The 23747-nt window shown below is 41.3% G+C and overlaps 1 protein-coding gene across 1 annotated transcript in view; it reads right to left on the bottom strand.

The window, feature by feature from the left end:
- EPHB1 (EPH receptor B1) overlaps window positions 1-23747 on the bottom strand; it is a 743041-nt gene that overhangs the window by 178709 nt on the left and 540585 nt on the right. Inside the window, exons 6-7 of the mRNA XM_006846598.1 lie at window positions 18517-18641; window positions 9965-10127 (exon numbers count right to left, since the gene is read on the bottom strand). Coding sequence (XP_006846661.1) covers window positions 9965-10127; window positions 18517-18641 — 288 coding nt within the window. The remainder of the gene's footprint in view (window positions 1-9964; window positions 10128-18516; window positions 18642-23747) is intronic.

Below are 23747 nucleotides of genomic sequence, written 5' to 3'. Positions count from 1 at the left end.
AACAATGACAACAATAAAACCTAAACAGCAGGGACAGAGAATCTCAGAATTAAGGGCTGATGACTCCAACCAACATCTCCGTGCTTTGAAGATCTCTCAAAGGACTGTGAGTCATGACAAGAATACATTGAATGGAAGGGAAAGACACCCACTGTCGAAAGGTCTTCTAAAACACGAAGCACTTGAAATGCTGCATATTCAACAGAGTCACTGAGCAGATATTTAAAGAGTATCCACAGCCAGCATAGCACCAGGTGCTGTGGAGGCTGAAGAAACACCTGAGAAATGGCCCACCACTCTCAAAGCTCCTGCTCACAAAGAAGAACCAGAGATTTGTCAGGGTTCAAATCAGGACATAAGAATCACCTGGGTTTCTTGTAAAACTGGAAATACAAATTATAAATGGGGTCAAACGGGAATGAACCAGTTCAAAGACCTGGTTAAAACCATGCTGTTCTATGAGGCAAGTGCAGGGGTTACAGAAGAGATGAGAGCCCATTCAAACCCTGCCTTTTCTGCACTGTGATTTGGACAAATTATTCAGTCTCTGTAACCCTCAGATTCCTTATCTGTGGTGGGGGTGGGGTGGGGGGGATTATCTGTCAGTATGTTAAACTGTGGTGGCTTGAGTGTTGCTGTGATGCTGGGAGCTATGTCACTGGTATATCAAACAGCAGCATGGTCACCTGTGGTATACAGGCTTTGGTTTTATGGAAAAAAAAAAAAAAAGTCCACATGGAAAAAGCCCACACCGAAATTGCACACGTAAAGAATCATACTGTCATACCTGAGGAAGTGCCAAATAGATAGCAAAGAAGCTGATAACCAGGTTTTACGATCATAAAGACCACTTCAGCCTAGGTGGGGGCTATTGTTGTTAGTTGCCATCACATCAGTTCTGACCCACAGTGCCCCTATATAGGGTTTCTGAGGAGATGCTGGTGGGTTTGAATCACTGATCTTTCAGTTACCAGTCCAGTGCTTATCCTACAGTGCCACACCAGGAATCCTTACTAGTGGGCTTTTTTTTGTTGTTGTTTTTTTTTCTGTGCACAAATTTTGTCGGGTTTTCTTCATGTGCAATTTTTTTTTTTTTTTTATTCTGGCTAGGAAAAGCTTCAGCATAGCTTCCAGATTAAGACAGAGTTAGAGAAATGCCTGATGATCAACTTCTAAAACAAGTTGGCCAGTGAAAACTTTATAAATAGCAGAACACTATTTGATAATACTGGCAGCAGATGAGCCCCTTAGTCTAGAAGACACTCAAATTCTGACTGGAAAAGAGCTGCTGCCTCAAAGTAGAATCAACCTTAATGACATAGATGGAGTAAAGCTTTCAGGACCTTCATTTGTTGATGTGATACAAGTCAATGAGAAGAAACAGCTGCAGGCATCCATTCATAACCAGAACATGGAATGTACAAAGTAAGAATCTGAAAAATTGGATGTTGTCAGAAATGAAAAGGAACACATATGTGTTCTAGGCATTCATGAGTTGAAATGGTCTACTTTGGGCCATTTTGAATCAGACAGTCATATGGTCTACTATGCCAAGATTGACAAACTCAAGAGGAACAGTATCACATTCCTTGTCAAAAAGAACATTTTGAGATCAACCCTGGAGGATTACGACCCACCAGTGACAGGATAATATTCATATGCACAAGGAAGACTAATTCATATGACTATTATTCAAATTTGTAAACCAATTATTCATGGCAAAGATAATTTTTTTTTTTAACAAACTTCTGTAGTCTGAAATTGATAAAACATGCAATCAAGATTCAATGATAATTACTGGTAATTAGAATGTGAAACTTGGGTGTGAAGAAGGACCAGTAGTTGGAAAATATGCGCTTGATGACAGAAGTGATGCCAGAGTGTTGGTGGATCTTGCTAAATTCTATCATGCCATTTATTCATTGGAAATACCATCTTTCAGCAATATATATGGTAACTATACACGTGAATGAATAAGGAAGATGAAGGAAGAATCTATGCATTTGAATTATGGATTTGGAGGAGAATATTAAGAGTACCACGGACTGTCAGAAGAACAAACAAATCTGTTTTGGAAGAAGTGCGGCCAAAATACTCCTTTAGAAGCAAGGATGGTGAGACTTCATCTCTCATACATGAGACATGTTATCAGGAGGGATCAGTACCTATAAAAGGGCATCATGTTTGGTACACTGGAGGGTCAGCAAAAAAAGAGGAAGACTCCCCCTCCAACCCCCAGGAGACGAATTGACACAGTGGCAGCAGCAATGGACTCAACCATACAAACAATTGTGAGGATGGCGCAGGACCAGATAGTGTGGAATTTTGTTGTGTATAGATTTGATATACGTCATGACCAACAAGAAGGAAGCAAACAACAACATACACATAGACCGTGTCAGGCAGAATACACAGGAATCAAATTGACTACTTCTGTGAAAATGGTCAATGGAGAAGGCCAAATGCAGAACAGGCCATCAGTTTCTCATATGCAAATTCAAGTTAAAATTAAAACAAGTTCACCAGAGCCAAATTAAGACCCTAAGTATATCCCGCTTGACATTAAAGATCACCTCAAGATTTGATGCATTTGCTACTAATGCCAAAAGTTCAGACAAGTTGTGGAATGACATTAAGGATACCATGCACAAAGAAAGCAAAAGGTCATTAAAAAGAAAAGACCAGATCAAAATAGATGTCAGAAGAGACTTGAACTTGCTCATGAACAGAGAGTAGCAAAAGTGAAAGGAAGAAATAAAGACTTAAAAGAACTGAACAGAGAATTTCAGAGGGTGTTTCGAGAAGAAAAAGTATTATAATTCAGTTTGTATGCTGAGTATATAATCTGAGAAAGTGGACTATATGAAGAATAACATGGCACCAGGATTGAAGGAAGACTGATTAACAACCTATGATAGGCAGATGACACAACCGCACTTGCTGAAAATGAAGAGGACTTGAAGTACTTACTGAGGAAAAGCAAAGACTATAGCCTTTAGCATGGATTATACATCAACATAAAACAAAAATCCTCATAGCTGAACCTATAAGCAGCATTATAAATAATAGAGAAAATATTGATGCTATTAAGGATTTCATTTTACTTGGATTCACAATCAACACCCATGGAAGCAAGAGTCAAAAAAAGTAAACATGCCAAATCCTTATTTATTGTTGTGGTAGCTTCCAAAGATTATACACACTATATATCTTGACATGAAAATGAGCATTATGGGAGAACGGAGGACGAGCACATCAGATCACAAAATGTAAGATAACTGTATCACATAACTGCCAAATTACATCATTACATAACTGCCAAACCACTGAGAATCATGGACCAGTCATACTGACACTTAACTATCGCAGCCAGCAGTACTCCCACCTCTGATCTTAGCATCATCAATGTGCAAAATAGCTGGGTAGTAGAATTTTTACTATCATTGTAAATGTGAAATTTACACAGATAATGAGATAGTTGATAACTGAGGAACTGTTGTATTGCATTTGGCAAATTTATTTTATATATATATATATATATACCCTCTATAAAGTGCTAAAAAGCAAAGGTGCAACCTTGAGGACTAATGTGCACCCGACCCAAGCCATGGTATTTTCAACTGCATCATATACATGTGAAAGCCTGATAACAGATAAAGAACACCAGAGGAGAATTGATAATTGATGCATTTGAATTGTGGTATTGACGAGGAATATTTAATATACCATGGGCTGCCAGAATAATGAACAAATCTGTCTTGGAAGAAATACAACCACAATGCTACTTTAGAAACAAAGCTGGCAAGACTTCATCTCACATATTTTCAATATGTTATCAAGAGGTACCAGTCTCTGGAGAGGACATTATGCTTGGGCTCAGTAAAAAGCAGAAGGTCAATGAAAAAAGAAGAAGACCAGAAGACCCTCAATAAGATGGACTGACACAGTGGCAGCAACAATGGACTCAAATATAGCAATGGTTGTGAGGATGACGCAGAACTGAATAGTGTTTGTTCTGTTGCACATAAGGTGACTGTGAATCAGAACCAGCTTAATGCCAGCAACAATATAGTATTTCCCACAATGTCTGATTTATAATGGATGCCTCAAATATTAATTCTCTTTTCTTTCATCCATATAAACCACTTTGTGTGTCCGGATGTTATTACCATGGCTATGATTATTCTTTCACTTGATGTTAGGGTCTAATTTTCATTGCCCAGGTATATGGTAGCCATGCTATTGATGGGATGGGGCTGTGAGTTAATGTGCTGGACTACAAAGTCAGTGTGAGCTGCAAGGTCGGCAGTTCAAGCTCACTAACTGCTCCTGGAAACTCTATGTAGAGCCACTATGGATCAGAATGAACTTGATGGCACTTAACAACCACAATTAGGATTGCTGAATTTCAGATAAACAATAATGTTTTAGCATAAGTGGGCCCACAATATTGCATGAGGCATATGTACATATACACTGAAATTTATGAAAGCCAGAACTCAATGGGAATGTCTTATTTTTTCATATTTCTCAAAATTTCTGCCTTTTACAGGGTTCAGTCTGACCACTTTTCTGTCATTCATTTTAATGCAAAATGTTTGTGTTTTCCTACTGTGATTGATTTCTGCCTTATACAGATTCTGGCTTCTGCAAGTTCTAATATTCTAAAACACTGTTCGTTGTTTATGTGAAATTCAAATTTAAACAGTATCTCATGTTTTAACTGATAACGTGAATGGCAAGAAATACATAAAATGAGGTTCCTCATGTTCAGTTTTCTAACTCAGGTCTTTGCACATTTCATTATATTATTTGACTTTGTTTTCTTGGGGAGATGTTTGAAAGTTTCTGTGCAGATCTTTTACCTCCTCTTGTGTACCCTTTCCTTTACTATCTTATGCTAGAGAGCAAGTTTCAGAGTTTCTTCTAATATCCATTTTGGTCTTTTCCTTCTTTCTTGTCTTCTTAATGACCTTTTGCTTTCTTCCTGTATGATGTTCGTGATGTCATCCCACAACTCTTCTGGTCTTCGGTCTTTAGTGACCAATACACCAAATCTTTTCTTCAGATGATTTCTAAATTCAGGTGGCATATGTTCAAGGTCATATTTTGGCTCTTGTGTACTTGCTTCAATTTTCTTCAGCTTCAGCCTGAACTTGCAATATGAGCAATTGGGGATCTGTTCCACAGTCTGCCCTGGCCTTGTTTTGGCTGATGATATGGACAATCCCCGCCCCCCCCCCCCCTCCCTCCACTGTCTCTTTCCACAGCTGTGGTCAGTTTGATTCCTGAGTATTCCATCTGGTGAGGTCCACATGTATAGCTAGCTGTCTTTTATGTTGTTTTAAGAAAGGTATTTGCAATGAGGAAGTCATTGGTATTGCAAAAGTCTATCATGCAATCTCTAGCATCATTTCTATCACCAAGGCCATATTTTCCAACTGTTGATCCTTCCTCTTTGTTTTCAACATTTTCATTCCAACTGTCAGTAATTATCAATACATCTTGATTGTATGTATGGTCAATTTCAGATTGAAGAAGTTAGTAGAATTCTTCATTTTTATCATCACTAGCTTTAGTGGTTGGCAGGTAAATTGAACAATAGTGGTATTAACTGATCTTCCTTGTATGGATATAGATATTATCCTATCATAGACAGCATTGTACTTCAAGACAGATCTTGATATATCTTTTTTGATGGTGAATGCAATGCCATTCCTGTTCAATCTGTCACTTCCAGCATAGTAAAACATGTGATTGTCTGATTCAATTTTTAGCTCGCCAATGCCTGGGATATTGAGGTTTATGTGTTCCATTTCACCTTTAACAATTTCCAATTTTCTTAGATTCATAATATGTACATTCCATGTTCGAATTACTAATGGATATTTATAAATAATTCTCTTCATTTTGAGTTGTGCCCCATCTGCAAGTTAAAGTCCCAACGGCTTTACTCAATTTGCGTCATCATCGTGAACTCCACATTGAGGAGGTAACTACTCCCCAGTTATGTTTTGAGTCCTTTCCAACCCGAAGGGCTAATTTTCTGGCACTATATCTGACAATATTCTGGTGCCCTTCATTGTGTTTTAGTATTCAATATTCTGGCGCTGACAGTGTTCCACGCTATTCATAAGGTTTTCAGAAATATTCAGAAGTAATCCATCTCTCCTTCTTCCTAGTCTGCCTTCATCATTCAAGCCATCTGAAAGCTCAGCTGAAACCTCTCCACCACTGGTAACACTGCTGGCATTTAAAATACTGGTGTCGTAGCTTCCAGAATAATAGCAACACACAAGCCACCAAGTACAACAAACTGACAGATGAGTGCATTTCTCAAACTCAGCATTTCTAAAGCTGAGGGAACTGAAGCAAAAATTCAAGCCTTGATTTGTAGTATTGAAGGATTCTCTGGGCAAAATATTGAATGATGCAGAAAGCATCAAAAGAAGATAGAAGGAATATAGTCACCATACCAAGAAGAAATGGTCAATATTCAGCCATTTCCAGAGGTAGCATGTGATCAAGGCTCAATAATAATGAAGGAAGAAGTTCATCAAGGTGCATTGAAGGAAGGCACTGGCAAAGAACAAGGGTCCGGGAATTGATGGATTACAAATTGAAATCTCTCAACAAACTGATGTGGCACTGGAGGCACTCACTCATCTATGCCAAGAAATTTGGAAGACAGCTACCTTCCCAAATGACTGGACGACACCCTATTTGTGCCTATTCCAAAGCAAGATGACCCACCAGAATGCAGAAATTATCTGACAATATCAGTATTGCATGCAAGTAAAATTTTACTAAAGATAACACAAAAATGGCTGCAACCACACACTGACAGAGAACTTCCCGAGGTTCAAGCCGGATTCAGAAGAGGACATGGAATGAGGGATAGCATTGCTGACGTCAGATGGATCTTGGCTGAAAGCAGAGAATACCAGAAAGATGTTTACCAGTGCTTTACTGACTACACAAAGTCTTTCAATTGTGTGGATCATGACAAGCTAAGGAAAACACTGCAGAGAATGAGTATTCTGGAACACTTAATTGTGCTCATGATGAATCTGTATAGACCAAGAGGCACTTGTTCAAACAGAATAAGGGAACACCAAATTATTTGAAATTAGGAAAGGTGTGCTCCAGAGTTGTATTCTTCCACCATACTTATTGAAACTGTATGCTATGCAAATAATTCAAGAAGCTGATCTATATGAAGAAAAATGTGGCAACAGGATTGGAGGAAGACTCATTAAGAACTGCCATATGCAGATGATACAACGTTGCTTGCTGAAAATGAAAAGCACTTAAAATACTTACTGATGAAGATCAAAGACCACACAGCCTTTGGTATGGGTTGCTCCCCAAGGTAAAGAAAACAAAAATCCTCACCACTGGACCAATACATAACATCCATATAAATGGAGAAAAGATTGAAGTCCAAGATGTCATTTTGCTTGGACCAACCATCTACACTCACGGAAGCAGCAGTCAAGAAATCAAGCAACACATTGCATTAGACAAATCTGAGGCACAAGACCTCTTTAAAGTGTTGAAAAACAAATACATATCAGTTTGAAGACTAAGGTGTGCCTGATTCAACCCATGGTATTTTCAGTAAACTTAGTTGGACAGTGAATAAGGAAGACCATAGAAGAATTGATGCATTTGAGTTGTGGATTTCAAGGAGAATATTAAAAGTACCATGGACTGCCAAAAGAACCAATAGAGCTGTGTTAGAAGAAGTACAGTCAGAATGCTACTTTAAGCCAGGATGGCCAGACTTTGTCTCTCATACTATGGACATATTATCAGGAGGGATCAGTCCCTGCAGAAGGCTAGCATGATTGGTTAAGTGGAGGGTCGGAGAAAAATAGGAAGACCCCCAACAAGATGGATTCGCACAGCGGCAGCTGCAGTAGGCTCAAACAAAACAACTTTTGTGAGGTTAGCGCAGGACTGGGCAATGTTTCATTCTGTTGTGCATATGATTGCTATGAGTCAATACCAACTTGATGGCACATAACAGCAGCAAGAACAACATACCTTGTATCAGAAACATAGGACATTGTTTATAAATCATGCCTGTTCCTGGACCTTTCCTCAGATCTACGGAATCAGAATCTCTTAAGTCTGAGCAGGGAATCTGTAAGCTTAACAGGCTTTCTGGGTGAGTCTTACGCTTCACAGTCATATTTGAGAGCTATCCTTCAGTGTCATAAGTAAGGGAAGGGACTTCTACAGACCCGAAGAAATCAAATTTAAAAGACTTTAGGTAGGGTTTCTGTTGCTGTCAGCTGAAACATTTTTTCAGAATGTTTTAAAAATAAATAAATTTGGCAAAAAAAAAAAAAAAAAAGAGAGAGAGAGAGAGAGCAAGAGTCCAGAGTAAACAGTGAATGACAAACTCATTATGAATTATAAGTATCACAAAGCAATATGAAACCTGAATGGTTAAAACACAAAACAAACAAACAAACTGAGTCAGCTAAGTCAGAGGTAGGCACAACATTGCCAAGAACATCTAGGACAGCAGTGGTTCTGTCCCACATGGAGGTCACATGTTCAAAGCATAGCCAGTTACCACTGATGCATTTTCAGACTTACCTTTGTGCTGCATATGTGACCTGTAGCCTCATCGAGTATAATTAATACTGATGAGTGAACCTCAGTCATTAAGATAAATACTCCCTAATTTGATCATTTACCAGCACTCTCTTACATCTAGCCTCTCTTGGGTTTACAAAACTTAACTGCCAAATGTAAAAGGAATAGCCTTCTTGGGAGGAATTTGTTACTTCTTGATTTGTCTAGCAGAATTGCCAAGAGACCAGTGCTCAAAAGACTTTGAGCTTTGGACTTTTAATTCTTTGTACGTCCCAATACCAAGGTGCCCATAAATCTAGATGGTAAGTTAAGTGCCAAGAGAGGGACAGAGTCCTGCCTACTTCTCACCAAGAGCATTACTCATCTGCAGGAACTGGCTTACTTCTCCATCCCATCTCACTGTTCTCAAAAGAGGAGCAAAATTTACCTATGATCAACTACAAATGGGTGTAAGCTCCAATCCTCCAGGGGTCTGACAAAGTGAAAGCTACCAGCTAGAAATCTCTGGAAAGTGTTGACACCAGTTTGGTATGAGGTCTTCATACTAGAAGGCCCACCACTCTGGCTCCTTGTAAACTTCTCACAAAAAGAAGCGTATTCTGATATTTCATATGAAATGATTTGCTTTTTACATGTTCCTAATTAATTTTAAAGTTGTCAAAAATAGAATGACAGGCAATATAAAAACTCAAACCCTATTAGCACCCAGTCTGAGAATGCTATCCTAAAATAAAATGCTATATAAGATCAGACTGTTTCCTCTACAATTCAACTGCTAAAGGAAAATCTATTTAAGGGGTCAGGAATAGACTGGCATTTGGAAAACTATCAGGAAACAGCTTATTGAAAGATGGATGGATGGATGGATGGATGGATACATAGATAGATGAACCATAATAACTGGTTAGCTAAGGTAAACAGTAAGTGAACAAAGCCATACCCATGCAGGGAAATCAGATTTTCATAACTATTAAAGGGAATGGCCTCTGAGGACTGAGACCATTATAACTAAGAATAATAATAGTCAAGCTCAAAGGTAGAAGTATTTTTGGTGACAGACTTTCTGGCCTTGGAGAGAGTCTGGAAACTTCTGAAGCAATCTGGAAACATCTGAGCAGGATTTATTTAGAGTCACAGGTGAAGTTGTTTCAAAGATTTTGAGACTCTAGATGCACACACCAAATTTTATCCCTTGGTTTCCTTCTTAGAGATCTAGGCTCCTGGAATTGACCTGTGAGTACAGATCCCAGGAACCAAGAACAGAAGGTGGGAGAGTAAGGGAAATGTCCCTCATTCCAGGGCTCCTCCTCCCACAATGTCCTGCCTTGTACCTCTGCCACTGGCCCCTCCTTACCATCAGTCAGAGTCTGGAAGCACATCTTGCCGCTGAACTTGCCGTAACCAGCCACGGTGCGGGCACGCACTTGTACTACGTACACCATGCCTGGCCGCAGGCCATCGATCCGTGCAGTGTTGGTCTGGCTCCTGGCCATAGAGGAGTTGAACTCGTTGTGTTCCTTCAAAAGAGCAGGGGCAGAGAGGTCACTAGCCCACCCCAGGGGGTCACCCACCAGCCCATTCTGCTCTGGAGCCCCAGGCCCCTGTAGACCTGCTAGAAGTTGTCACCACCTAGACCATGCCTCTAACTGCAGACAGAGTCTGGTCTGGATTAAGGGAATGCAGAATGAACTTATTGGGTGGCTTCGTTCTGAAGTGAGGGAGCTGAAGAAAGGGCTGAATTCTTACTTAGGACCTGGCAGGGGCACAGAGTCACTTTTATTTTTTCTGACCTTATTGCATACCATATGCAATATGATAAAATCTGGTAAGAGCCTTGCAAAATCAAGTCTGACCTCAGAATAAGCCAACTGGGCAGGATTTGCCCTCTGCCTGCCTCTCCTCGTCTGTCTTCTGCTGAGTCCTCTTTGTTCACATTCCAGATGCCCCTGGCCACTCCTCATGGTGGTTATCTGCTCTATTAACACTTCTCAAATCCCTTCAGATCCTTGGACAAATGGCTGTTCTGCTGAAGAGGCTAAGACCATCCTGGACTACCACATCAGCTCCTGCCTACACCTTGGGGGTCCAGTCCAGGTTTCCTCTACACCAGCACCCAGGGAGGACAAGTCCTTTGTCCCTGGAGAGCAAGCCCTTCATCCTCACCCGTTCTACATACTCAGAAGGTCAGCTTCACCTTCCTGGCTGCCCTGCTTTCTCACAAGCACCTTCTGCCCCAGCCCCTACAGGTCCTGCTATCTGCACAATGTGTCCCAGGTGTGTGCACATTTTTCTTGCTTCTCATTTTCCAGTGCTGTCCCTCTTGAGTGTCCTCAGTCTCCTCCTCTCTTTGGGACCAATCTTACATAACAGGTGGTTTGTGTTTGTACTTTTGCAGCCTCTTGTCTGTTCTGCTCCCACAAATATCAAATTTGTTTTCTAAAAAGTTCTCCGACCTTTCCTAAAATTGTTATCAGATAAAAGCAAAATTCCTAAGCATAGGTTTATAGACATAATGAAGTAAACTCCAATTTCCAACCCCAGCCCACCCTCTCCCAAATCCACTGCCTTGTTGAAAACCACATCGTTTATTCACCAGGCCTTTGCTTAGGATGATTCTTCAGTCTCAAAAACTCCCCTCCTTATAGATTTCTTAAGTCTACATCTCCTAAGGCGTCTTCTTCTTGGATGGCCTCCCTCACCACCTCAGCCCATGGGAATCTCTTCCCTGTTGTCCATCACTACACTTCACCCTCAGGCCCTTCTTATATACTGGCAGTGTCTCTAATCATTTCTGTTTATTTTTTCTCTATAAAGATTCTGGGGCAGCCCAAAGTGTACAGAAACAAACGTTTAGAGTCTGGGCCTACCCCTGTCTGTACCACGAATCCTTGAGGAAAATGAAGGTATGAGCAGAAATGAAGAACTTGCTGGGTCACTGGAAGGAAGACCCCAAAGACCCATGTGCAGATCTGGGGTACTGTGCTGAGTTCTAGTCACTATAGTTCCAGTGGCATGGTGACACATGAGGGTCAAGCACAATGACAAGAAATCTATAAGCCACATCTCCAGTCGAACGATGAAAGAAGCTTGGAGGGAGCTGAGCCAGGAGAAAAGAATACAGTAAACGATAAGAAATTGTTGTTGTTGTTAGGTGCCACTATGTTGATTCTGACTCACAGTGAATCCAAGTGACAGAGTAGAACTGCTATAGAGGGTTTTCTAGGCTGTAATGGGAGCAGATCACTAGGTCTTTCTCCCATGGACTGCTGGGTGGGTTTGAACCACTACTCTTCTGGTTCAGCCATGGACTTAACTGTTGTTGTACTACTGTTGTTGTTAAGTACCATGGAGTCAGTTCCGACTCATAGTGACCCTGCACAGGGTTTCTGAGGTTGTAAATCCTTATAGGAGCAGAATGTCTCATCTTTCTCCTGAGGAACTGCTGGTAGTTTCAAACTGCTGAACTTGAGGTTGGCAGCCTGACTCGTAACCACTACTCTACCAGAGCTCCTTAGGTGCCATCAAATATGTTCCTATAGAGAGGTTCTGAAACTAAATCTTTATGAGCAGACAGCCTTATCTTTCTCCCATAGAGCAGTTGGTGGGTTTGAACTGCCAGCCTTATGGTTAGCAATCCAGTGCTTATCTTTCAATGTTTACATACAGCACCATCAGCACTCCAGGTGGTACCATTAGGGCTCCTTAATAAGAAATGATCATTGTTTTATAATGTATCACAGTCTATCTTGCAAAAGTGAAGATGAACTAAGGTGTATTCATTCACTCAGGCAGGCAGGCAGGCAGGCAAGCAGTCACATTCCTGATGCACCTACCATGTACTGAACAGTGTGAGGATGCAACACCTTGTGAGGTAAGCTGGAAAATCAGCAGGTGAGGACAACAGTGTTGACTGAGTGATTTGTCAGAGGCCAGCTCAGGGAAGCAGTGCAGAGGGCCGCTGCCCACTCCAGACTGGGGAGGAGATTGGGGAGGGGCTCAGGGAGAAGGTGACAGGAGTTGAGTTGTGAAAGATGGAAGGAATTAGCCACATAGATAAATGTGAGCAGTAAGAACTGAATAAAACATGTGAAAGCAAGGTCTAAGGGGACTCAGGAGCCTGCAAGTAACTGGGCTTCTGCTGAATGTGGGTGGCACAGGCGTTGGTGGTGAATGACTCAGAAACAGTTGTAAGGGACCACAGTTTTGAGGCCAGCTTCAGTGACCAATGAAGGTTACAAAGAGGCTCCAGCTCACTTTAATAGGGGGGTTATCCACTCACCTCTGGGAAAGACTGCCTAGGGAGGGGCTGCTGTACTCATCATTTGATCTGTTAACAGAAGGTGATGTCTCCCCTCCCTTTCTTCGGGGATTCTGAAGAAAGAAGACTGTCCACTAGAGCGGGCTGCCATCTAGAACACTCGTGGTTCCTTTCTTGACACACATGAGAAGGAAGATCTGACACTGAAAATCACCTCCTCACCTTGCAAATAAAGATAACACCCTAATGTATAGAAACAACTGGGTTTGCTAGAATCTGAGGGACTCATGTGCTGCTTAGATTAAGCGAAGCATTGGTTGAGTGGCATTTTTACTGAAAAAACAAAGCGAAAAAACTCTTTTGATGTACTGGCATTTGGGTTTTAAGGAAGGGGACATTGACCCACAATCATTTCAGAGCCGACACTTTTTCTTTAAGAAGTTCAGTGATTAAAATGAGTCCTGGGGAACCACAAATTTATTAATCAATTCCAGGCAAATGACTGGGAGCCATGAGCAAGGCTGTGCCTTTCTTTGTCATTTCTGAGAGATCTAATAAGTGTGAGATAGAAGATTCACGATTCTGAGGACAGATAGCATGTATCTCTTATTTCTCCATGTCTAACATACAGCACAGGGCTGAAACTGCATGGGTGCTCTACTGGTGGGTGCTAAATGAATGGATAAACATCATGCTTCAATCCAATTATTTGAATCAATTGATTGAGCACAAGATATTGCCAAGCTCTGAAAGAGTTGCCATGAGAAAACAATCCTAAAATTTGAAGGGTAAAAACTCCCAAGACCTAAGCAGCCTGTCCTAGCCTAGACAGTTATTATGAAGAGTAAGTAAGCGTCTAAGCACTTAATCATCAAGACAGCTCAGAGCAGATGTAGATGCTCCTCCCATGGTTTGCCTACAAGCGCTGACACCAGGAGTGAAAAGTGCTACAAGACAGTAAACAAGAGAGAATGATGAATGGAAATGTATTAAAATGGGGAAGAAGATGAACATAGTAGAGGCTTGGGGAGTGTTATCAGCTCGATGGCATCTGAGCACTCTATTAATGAGCTGTTGAAGGAGGCAAAGCACCATTAATTCTGTTCACAGAGCTGATATTGAAAGGTATCCCAAGCACAAACAAAGAGGATGATGCAGGGCAGGAAAAAAAAAAAAACCCAGGGTTCTGTCACTGGTTGGCAAACTAACTCTCATGGGCCAGGCACCTGATTTTGTAAATAAAGTTTTATTGGAACAAAGCCATGCTCACTCATTTAGATATTGCCTGTGGCTTCTTTCCTGATATAATGGTTGTGGTTCTGTGCTGTGGAGTAGGTTCGACTCATAGCAACCCTGACTAGCATTTCTGAGGCTGTAAATCTTTATGAGAGTGGAAAGTTTCATCTTTCTTTCATGGAACTGGTGGTCATTTTGAACTGCTGATCATGAGATTGGCAGCCTGACTCATAACCACTACGCTACCAGAGCTCCTTTCCTGGTATAACAGCAGAGCTGAAAAGCTGCTACAGAGCCATTATGATGCAGAAGTCTAAAAGATTTGCTATCTAGTCTGGCACTGGAAAAGTTTGTCAACTCCTGGCTTAAGGGAAGGGATCAGGGCATCTCTGGGAAACAGTTAGTACTGCAGGATGGAGGGACCGCGGGCTTTGAGTTTGGGGTCTGATTCTGGGACAGCTGAGTGCTATCAGTGTTAGTATCATCTAAAGACGAGGATTCAGTGGCATGGGGTGTCGTTGGGCTAAGATGGCAAATCATTGTGGTCACAAGCATATGAATTTAAATTTCAGATACAATTTCTTGTTTTAGGGGTCATGCTCATTTTAAGATCTTCAGCATCAATGGTGATTGCATCTCCTTTCACATTGAGCTTGGAAGGTTCTACCATACCTGTGTTTTCATGGATAGTAATTTAACCTATCACTTGTTTCCATCATCTTTAAATTGGGTATACCTTGTTTTCAAGATTTTTTTTTTTCTTGTAAGGATCAGAGCTAATATATATATGTGTACCTGGCACAAAATAGGTACTCAGTATGTGATGAATTGTTATCATTTTGGTTATTATACCAAAACACTTTAACAGGCTAATGTCTTTTTTATTTCAACCCATTAGACATGGCCAATGGAATTTAGAGCTGATAACTTCGTAAATGAAAGAGCGCTCTAAAGCAACAATACTGAATGGTAACCATTGCTTCAGCAAAGAGTCTTCTGTGTTCCCAAGAAAAGCATTCTGTCCTCTGGGGTGGGGACAATAATATGCTTCACTGAGGTGTTTCAGCTGCTGTGCATGTGTGTCTGTTAATAATTATTATAAATTACTGAAAAGAAGGGAGGTGACTTGAAATGGAAGAATTAGCTTCTTTCTTAGCATCAGAAGTTGAGGCTAATCTCAGTTTTTCAAGGGAGGAGGTTTGGAAGTAAAGGGAAAGGCTGTGGGCAGCTTGGAATTGGGTTGAGGACCAAGCGGTCAAGGCAAAGGGAGTCCCATGACTTTGGTCCTGAGCTTGCATTTAAGTCCTTTGAGCAGATGTAGATGCCCATTGAAGTGACTGCCCTTGTCACATCAGATAAGGGGGAGTAGGTGGTGTCTGACGCATCCAGCTCCTTCTCAACTTGCTGTAGGGGCAAAGCACCCAGGCCATGGGTTCATTTCCTAACTCTATGACCTCAGGCAAGTGGTTTTGGTTTTATAATTTTGTACAAAAGTTTCTTTAGTCGTACCAAATTATACTAACATTGGTCACTGGGGGGAAAGGTGTATGTTTATAAAGCCCAAGTCACTCAGTTGGTACACACTAGGGAGAAATCATTATTATTCTGAGACGAATTATTTCAATAGGGCTCAAAGTTTATGTGTATGTGCAAAGGGAGGCTAAATACAACCTTGTTGGAAATTGGCAGCACATCATATACTGGCCACACATGATACTCGACTGAAAGGTTAATCGCCTTGGGTGACAAAATGAGAACTTGTAGTCAAACAGTCCAAACAGATACGGTGCCTAATCAAACCATCTGAGAAAGTCCAACAGTTATTAACAGACAAAAAATACCCAGTATATGTTGTTGTTAGGTGTCACCGAGTTCATTCCAACTCCATGTGACAAAGGAGAACTGCCCAGAAGGTTGGAATCTTTGCAAGAACAGATCCCAGGTCTTTCTCCTACAGAGTGACAGGATGGGTTTGAACCTCCAGCCTTTCAGTTCGAAGTCAAGTGCTTAACCATAGCACTACCAGGGCCTCCAATTCAAAGTCCAATGGATATGTAATCAACCTGACAGCAACAAGTTTGGTTTTATGAATTATGGTTGTTGTTACTAAGTGTCATCAAGTCGGTTCCAACTCAGAGCAACCCTATATAGGGTTTCAAGGAGTGGCTGGTGGATTTGAACCCCTAATATTCTGGCTAGCAATCCAATGCTTATACTATAGCACCACACCAGGACCCTTTGAATGAATTAAGATGATTTAAATTACCCCCAAGTCACTGAATTATCTGAATTAACTGTCTAAAATCCCCTATGTTCTCGAAATAGAATAGAACATTGCTCTATCCTCCACCTTACTTTCAAGATCCCCCTCAATAGCTGAGGGGCTCACCTTCTCACAGACTACATTGGAGATCCATCCACCCTCTGTTTTCAGGGCAGCAAATTGCTATCATTTTACATTCATGAAAAATGTAAGCCAAAGCGGTTAAATAATTTGAGTATGGCTGCACTGCTGGTTAGTTAACAACGGCACTAGAACCTGGAATCTCTGCTTCCTAATGCATTCCTGTTTCACTGATCAACAGTGCCTTGGGCCTTGTTCCTCTTCTTATTCCACTGACTCACCGACAATTGCATCTTGACTTAGAGATTTCCATACCATCTCTATTCTGACAGCATTCAAGTGTTCTCTACAGCCCAGTCCTCACTTCTAAACTCCAGGTGTGTACATCTAGTTGAGTATTCTACAACTCCACCCCATCACCCCACAGGCATTTTAGACAAAGAACTGAACTTTTCTGTTCATCTTCTCCCTCCAAGCATGCCTCTCCCACACCTTCTCGGTCCATAGTGGCTACATCTTTCTAGTAGCTCAGTTCCTAACCTCCAATATCCAATATCCAACCAGTTGGCCCTACCTTCGATTTACCTATGTGGAAATTTATTCATGTTCAGTGGCCCTCTACTTCCCCCTGATTCAAATCACCATCATCCTTGGCTTAGATGAATGTAGGGAGAGCAGGTCTTTTTTCAAAAGAGTACCATGACCCCTCTCTGCTTCTAGTCTGTGACTTCCCATCTTGCTTAGTGGGAAAGCTCAAGTCTTCAAGGCCCAAATAGCTTCCCCTGGCTACCTCTTCCTGTCCCATTACTTGTCTCACTTCAGTCATACGCATGGCTGTCCTGATTCTTGAAGCACCAATTTTGATAATGCGTCAGGTCTGTTGCCTGTCCCTCTCCTCAGGTTTTTACTTCACAATAGCCTCTCCTTCGACAGGCCTATTTTAAAATCTTACCTTCTCAAGTAGGCTAAATGTCACCATTCCATTTAATTCTGTAACCTGTTGTTGTTAAGTGTCATGGAGTCGGGTTCCGACCCATAGTGACCCTGTATAAGGTTTCTAAGAAGCAGCTGGTGAACTTGAACAGCAGGCTGCCTGGTTCAAGTGGACTTTGCAGTCCAGCTCATTAACCAACTGCGCCACACCAGCAGTCCAATTCTGCAACTTGTTTTTCCTCCCTTAAATTTCACATTCTGAACCCTTTAACCTTGCTTTGCTTTTTCTTTTTTCCTTTACACAAATCATCTTTTAATGGACTATCTGATTTACTTACTTATGCTCATTGTCTGTCTTCCTGTGAGGAAGTAAACTCCATAAAAGTAGGAGTATTTGTCCAATTTGATCATTACCATACCCAGAATAGTACACCTGACAAAAGGAGGCATTGAATCTTACGATCTTACAAATAATATGCTGGGCTACTGTGAAAAGCACTGTATTTTCCTAGATTCCAAAAATGCTGCAGTCCACCATGGAGGGAGGGAATCTCTGCTTCCCCTGCGGTGATATCAAGGACCAACTCAGAAGGTTCCTTTCCTTGGTGGCACACGCCACACCAGAACCCCCAGCAGCAGCTGTTAAAAAGCAGCCACAAATGATAAAGTACAAATTTGTATTTCTATTAGTTTTTATCTCATCCTTTGAAATTTCCATTTACATGTTTCTAGTCTCCATAAATATATTAATGCCATAGTATGTGCATATCTTTTAGAAATTAACAAAACTTATATTGGAGGTGCAAGATCAAAAACTTAGAAAACCACCCAATCTACAAAGCTACAAATAAATCTATAGATGCAGGGGGCAGCTGGCAGTTTTGTGGCACCATGATAGCTTAGCAACCACGTGATGGTGAAAAAGTGGGTGTTTCTGCCCGTGTTAGCCCAGTGAACTGCTCAGAAAGTCAGTGCAAAAGTGGCTGAACTGAGGCTTTTGCAGGGAGCCCCTCCTGGCCTCCATCACTAGATACCATTCCTTCAATACTTCTCTCCTTATATCCTCAGCTTTACACCACCCATGGAACAGTAGCTGGCCCCGAGTCTCCCAAACCTGCAAACTGAGCTGGCTCACCTTCTCATAGTACCGGATCTCATAGTCCAGGATGATGCCATTGGGCTGCTCCGGCTGAGGCCAGGACAGGGTGATGCTCCTCATGGTGGCACTGACCTGGTGCATGATGGGAACAGTAGAAGGGGCTGTGGAGAGAGGAAGAGACAGGGAAGATGAGCAGACTCCTGACTACATGAGAAATGCCATCATTCAGAGACTTCAGGACAATAAATGCCAGTGGCTTTGACATCTACCCTTTCTTCCTTAGCAGAGTCTGATCTGCAGAATGAGTGGGGACAGGATAACAAAGGAGATAAAAGAACAGGAAGGAGGGCAGAAGTGGACATGGACATGGTGTTTTCAAGCACAGGGAGGAGAAAGGTTTGACCCAAACAATGGTTGATTAGAAAATTCAGAGGCCACATATATGACCTGGAGAAGCCAGAGGCAAGTAGGGAGGAAGTGACAACCAGGACAAGACATGGGGCAGAAGGAAAAGAGGAGGACAGAAATGGTTTTGAGCAGGAGTGGAGGGAGAGAAAAAAGGGTGTTGAAAGCATCTCAGTCTTGCAGTAATGTGCTGAGTGATTGCAGAGAAGACAATCTGGACATAAGGGATGATAGCCAGAGAGCTGAACTGCTCCCTGCAAAATGATTGTATGACCAAGATTCCTTCTAGCAAAAGTCATACTGCATGCAAAATTTGACTGTATTCCAAAAGGAAGAGAGGAAACATCTCTCAAGAAGGCATGAAAGCACACCAACAAATACTGTCAGAATTCTCCAAATCAGGATATTTGCAATAAAGAGCTCACAAATACAAATGAAGAAATGATACCGAAACCAAACATATGGAAACAGAGTAATAAGTGTAAAATCTGCAAAGTGATTCTGAAATCTCTGTTTGAAAGGATATTGTTTATTTCCCAACTCAATATTTATCACACAGCCTAAGTAAAATGAAACCAGTCTGGAAGTAATAAATGAGGGCTGTCTTTCTAGGGGAAGAGGTGGGTAATGGATGAGGCTGCAGTGTGTGTTCTGCTCAGGGGCTGTTTCGTTTAGTCCTGGCACTTCCGCAGTGATGAAGGTCGTTTGCTAGTTCAAACTCCACTTTACAGTGTTTCTCTGAGGACTGTAGATGAGTGACATTTACTATCCTCAATTTAAGTTAACAGATTCTTCTCCAAGATCTGGACCTGAAATTACTAAGTACTGCCAAGACCAAAGTTCTGATCTGGGAGCAGTCTGGCTTTGCAGAGGAATAGCAGAGGCCAGTGGGACTGGAGCTGAGTCGAGACCAGAGAGGGCAGGGAACTGCGGGGAAGGATTTAGCTTCTCCTCTGGTGAAATGGGGAGCCAGTAGAGAGTTGTGCACAGGGGAGTGGCTTATCTGACTTACATGTTCACAGTATATTCTACTGTCAATCAAATGTAGGTGGTTGTACAAAAGCAGGGAGACCTATCAGAAAGCTATTGTCATAATCCAGCTTTCAAATAATGGTTACCTATGGGCCAGGCTGATAGCAGTAGAGGTGGTAAGGAGTGCAAATGGTCACATTATGGACATCTTTAGAATACCTTGATGCATGTAGGGTGTGAGAGAAAGAGAAGAATCAAAATGACTCCAAAGTTTTTGTCCTTTGCAAATGGAAACACAGGGCTGCCATCCCCTGGCATCTGGGAAGACTTCAGTAGAAGGAGTATTGGAAGAAAGCCTAGTGGCTCAACTTTGGATCTGTTAAGTATGAAAGCCAATGCACGTGTAAGAGGTCTAGACTGGAGATAAAACGTGGAACTGAAAGAGATCACCAAGAGAATGAGCATAAATACAAGAAGATGTTAAAATTTAAGAGATGAGGAGGAAATATTAAAGTAGCCTGAGAAAGGCCAATGAGGTAGAAGAAAAAAGTAACAGAGTCTGATCATCTAGAAACCAACTGGAAATAAGTGTTCCTCAGGAGAGAGAATGTGTGAAATGCTGCAGCTAAGTCAAGTAAATGAAACTAAGAATTGAGCCCTTGATTTAGCAACAGGCAAAATGGCTAACAGTGTGGATGACACATGGTCATCTTTCACAAGACCTCATGAACACAGCAGGAGACGGAAGGCGCTGCAGGGAAGGTGAGGCAGAATTTGACAGGCATCCAAATCATTTGGGGACCCTGATGGATCCAGGAAGACAATCAACTGGCAAACGGCTCCTGACAACCTTGCTCTCCTCCTACAATGCACACCATATAACTCAGGCTGCCCTTTCAAAACTACATGGAAATGCAATTTACATGTTGCTAATTAGATGAGTATTATATTGGTGTTCAGGACCATCCTGTCTGGAGAGTTGAAGCACCAAGCATTAAAAAATGGAAAGATTAATCCTAACAAACCCAAGAATGTGATGGGCTTCATTCTTCTCCCAAACACCGTACCATGCCTGGTCTAAACACTGGGAAGAGATAGACAAGCAAGTCACAGTCCTTGCCCTTGAGGTTTTTGGAATCCAACTGGGGGTCAGTTCATAAGAAGGCAATCACAGGCAATCACCAGCCAAACTCTATGGAGAAGAACCCCTCCTGTCATGAGAGATGGCAATGACCTCCCCAGCAGCTCACAGATCTGGGAGAAACTGACAGAGGATAGCAGCCATCACTGCTGGCACTCTGTCTTCTGTTAGATTTATGGTAATAGCACAGTGCTCACGTGGCCTGTGGCAGACTCTATTCTCAGGCAGGTCACTCTAAATGTTTTACATTTTAATTGAAATGGGATTTAACTTATAAGAAAAAGAAGAAAGTACTTCTCCTTCCCGAAAATCAAGGCAGCCTACATTTGGTGTTCTGCCATTGGTGATTACCTTAATGTTAACTGTTGTTGAAGGAATGCTGCATAGCACCTGTATAGGGTTTCTGAGAAGCACCTGTTGGGTTTGAACTGCCGACATTATGGTTTGCATTCCAGTGCTGATCCTACATTATCTACATAGATAAATTTGTTTCTTTCCTTCTCTAAGTGTGAATGCTACCTCTAGATCTGGTGTTTTAGGTGCTATGAAACATTTAGGCAAAACAGAAAATAAAAGCAAGCACCCATTCAAACACCAAATTCTAGCAGCACATTAAAGAGGGATGGGAAGATTCATTCCAAGAGGCAGCCCTTGTGACTCTCAAATATAGTGATTTCGATAGGTCCCGGCGGACAGTCTCGATCATTCTCTGCAAACCTACATCCTCAGATGAAGTAATAGTTTCTCTCTCACACAACTATGTTGTTGTTGTGTGCCATTGAGTCAGAGCTGACTCATGGTGACCTTGGACAGGGTTTCCAAGAAGCAGCTGGCAGGTTTGAACAACCAAACTTGTGGTTAGTAGTACGGTGCTTATCCTATAGTACCACACCAAGACTCCCACAGGTATATACAAAGATTTTACTAAATTAAAACATTCTGTTGGGAGAAGGAAACAAAAATCAAGAGTTCACAAAACTGTTCATATTTAGCAAAGCAATAAATATGAACTCTTCTTCAGGACGGTGCAAGCAATTAAAGTGCTCAGTGGCTAACCAAAAGATTGATCATTTGAGACTATTCAGGGGTGCCTTAGAAGAATAGCTGGAGATTTACTTCCTAAAAATTAGTCTTGGAAAACTCTAGAAGCATAGTTCTAATTTGACACACAGTACAAGTGCAACTGGTTTTGTTTTGCTTTAAAAATATAAGAAGCAAGAATTAGTTTAGGGCTGTTTGGAAAATCAGGTACTGAAAGCCTTAGAAAGATGTTTTTCCATAGAGAGAAGATGTTAAAAAAATTCAAGACCCACCTTTTTAAAGCAAAATAGAGTCTGATGCAATAGGAACTCAGGATTGGAAGACAAGAAGGGGGGAAGCATTGAAGAGTGTCATGTTTGACACCAAGGTAAAATCAACAAGGGTTCAAACAGAATCATAAACAGGAGTGTCTGATAAGAGTCTGCAGCCCATCATAAGAGCCCTTTAAATGTGTCAAAAGCAGAAAGAAACGCAAACATCACTGGTTAGGGGACTCTGGGATGGAGAAAAAAAAAAGGCAGACTGAGCACGTGAATCCTTTGTTTCTGGTTTTGCCAAAGAAGACTTTGGGGAGATCTGATTCCCAAATTGTTTTTGAAGTAGACAGATCCAAGATAGTTTATCACATATAGCAGAGAGAGTGTACAGAATGTTCTTGGCTGAACTGCCAAATGTGATGTAGACAAATGGCCCGGAGATGGTGGCCTCAGCTGCAGTACACACAGGACGTGGGACAAACTGGCCATAGTCACTGCCAACGGCATCATGAATGGGCCTAGTAGGTCTGCAATCCATGAGACAAAGTCAGGCCAGGTTGGGAGGGTAGTGTGGATCTATCTCCCAGTCATTGAGATGAAACAAAGTATATGATTTGTTGAATGTAAAATTGATGATCTGTTCAGTAAACCTTCAATCCATTCACAATACAAAGTTAAAAACAAAAACATTGATCAATCCCAAATCCAGATCCTGGAGTCCTGGTGTGCATAAACTTGCTGTCACATCACAGGTGAACCTGTGCATTCCTTGACCCATCAGTTTAGTTACTAATTCTGTTATTCTAAAAATTTCTTCTGACTCACTTTGTTCTCCTTACTTGATATGGGCATCTTCCCCAACAATGAAGCATCTCTGATTCCAAGATGTGAAAATGAGTTGATGCTTTTTCTAGGTTCATTACTAAATTCTCATACATTATCATTGCTTATTAAAATTTATTTCAGAATTTCTTAATTGATTTTTGTATTAAAGTGATTGTTTCAAGAGTTTTAACTATAATCCATTTTGGGATTTAATAATAAATGATATACAGTTTATCACGTTAAAATCATTTCTTTATTGTTGCTGTTGTTAGGTGCCATCCAGTTGGTTCTGAATCACAGCGACCCTAAGCAAAACAGAAGGAAACTGCCACTCCAGCACCAGCCTCATAGTTGTTATGTTTGAGCCCATTGTTGCTGCCACTGTGTCAATCCATCTCCTTGGGGGTCTTCTTCTTTTTTGGTAAATTCTCCACTTTCAAAGCATGATATCCTTCTCCAGGGAATAGTCCCTCACAAGTCGAAAATATGTGAGACAAAGTCTTGCCATATTTGCTTGTACGGAGCATTCTGGCTCTCCTTGATGTGTGTGTTCTTCTGACAGATCATGGTACTTTAAATACTCTTCTCCAATATCAAAATTCAAATGCATAAATTCTTCTATGGCT

Source organism: Chrysochloris asiatica, unplaced genomic scaffold (assembly GCF_000296735.1).
Source record: "Chrysochloris asiatica unplaced genomic scaffold, ChrAsi1.0 scaffold00028, whole genome shotgun sequence".
NCBI lineage: Eukaryota > Metazoa > Chordata > Mammalia > Afrosoricida > Chrysochloridae > Chrysochloris > Chrysochloris asiatica.
The sequence above is the reverse complement of the archived record's forward strand: the minus strand, read 5'-3'. Positions and strand labels throughout refer to the sequence as shown.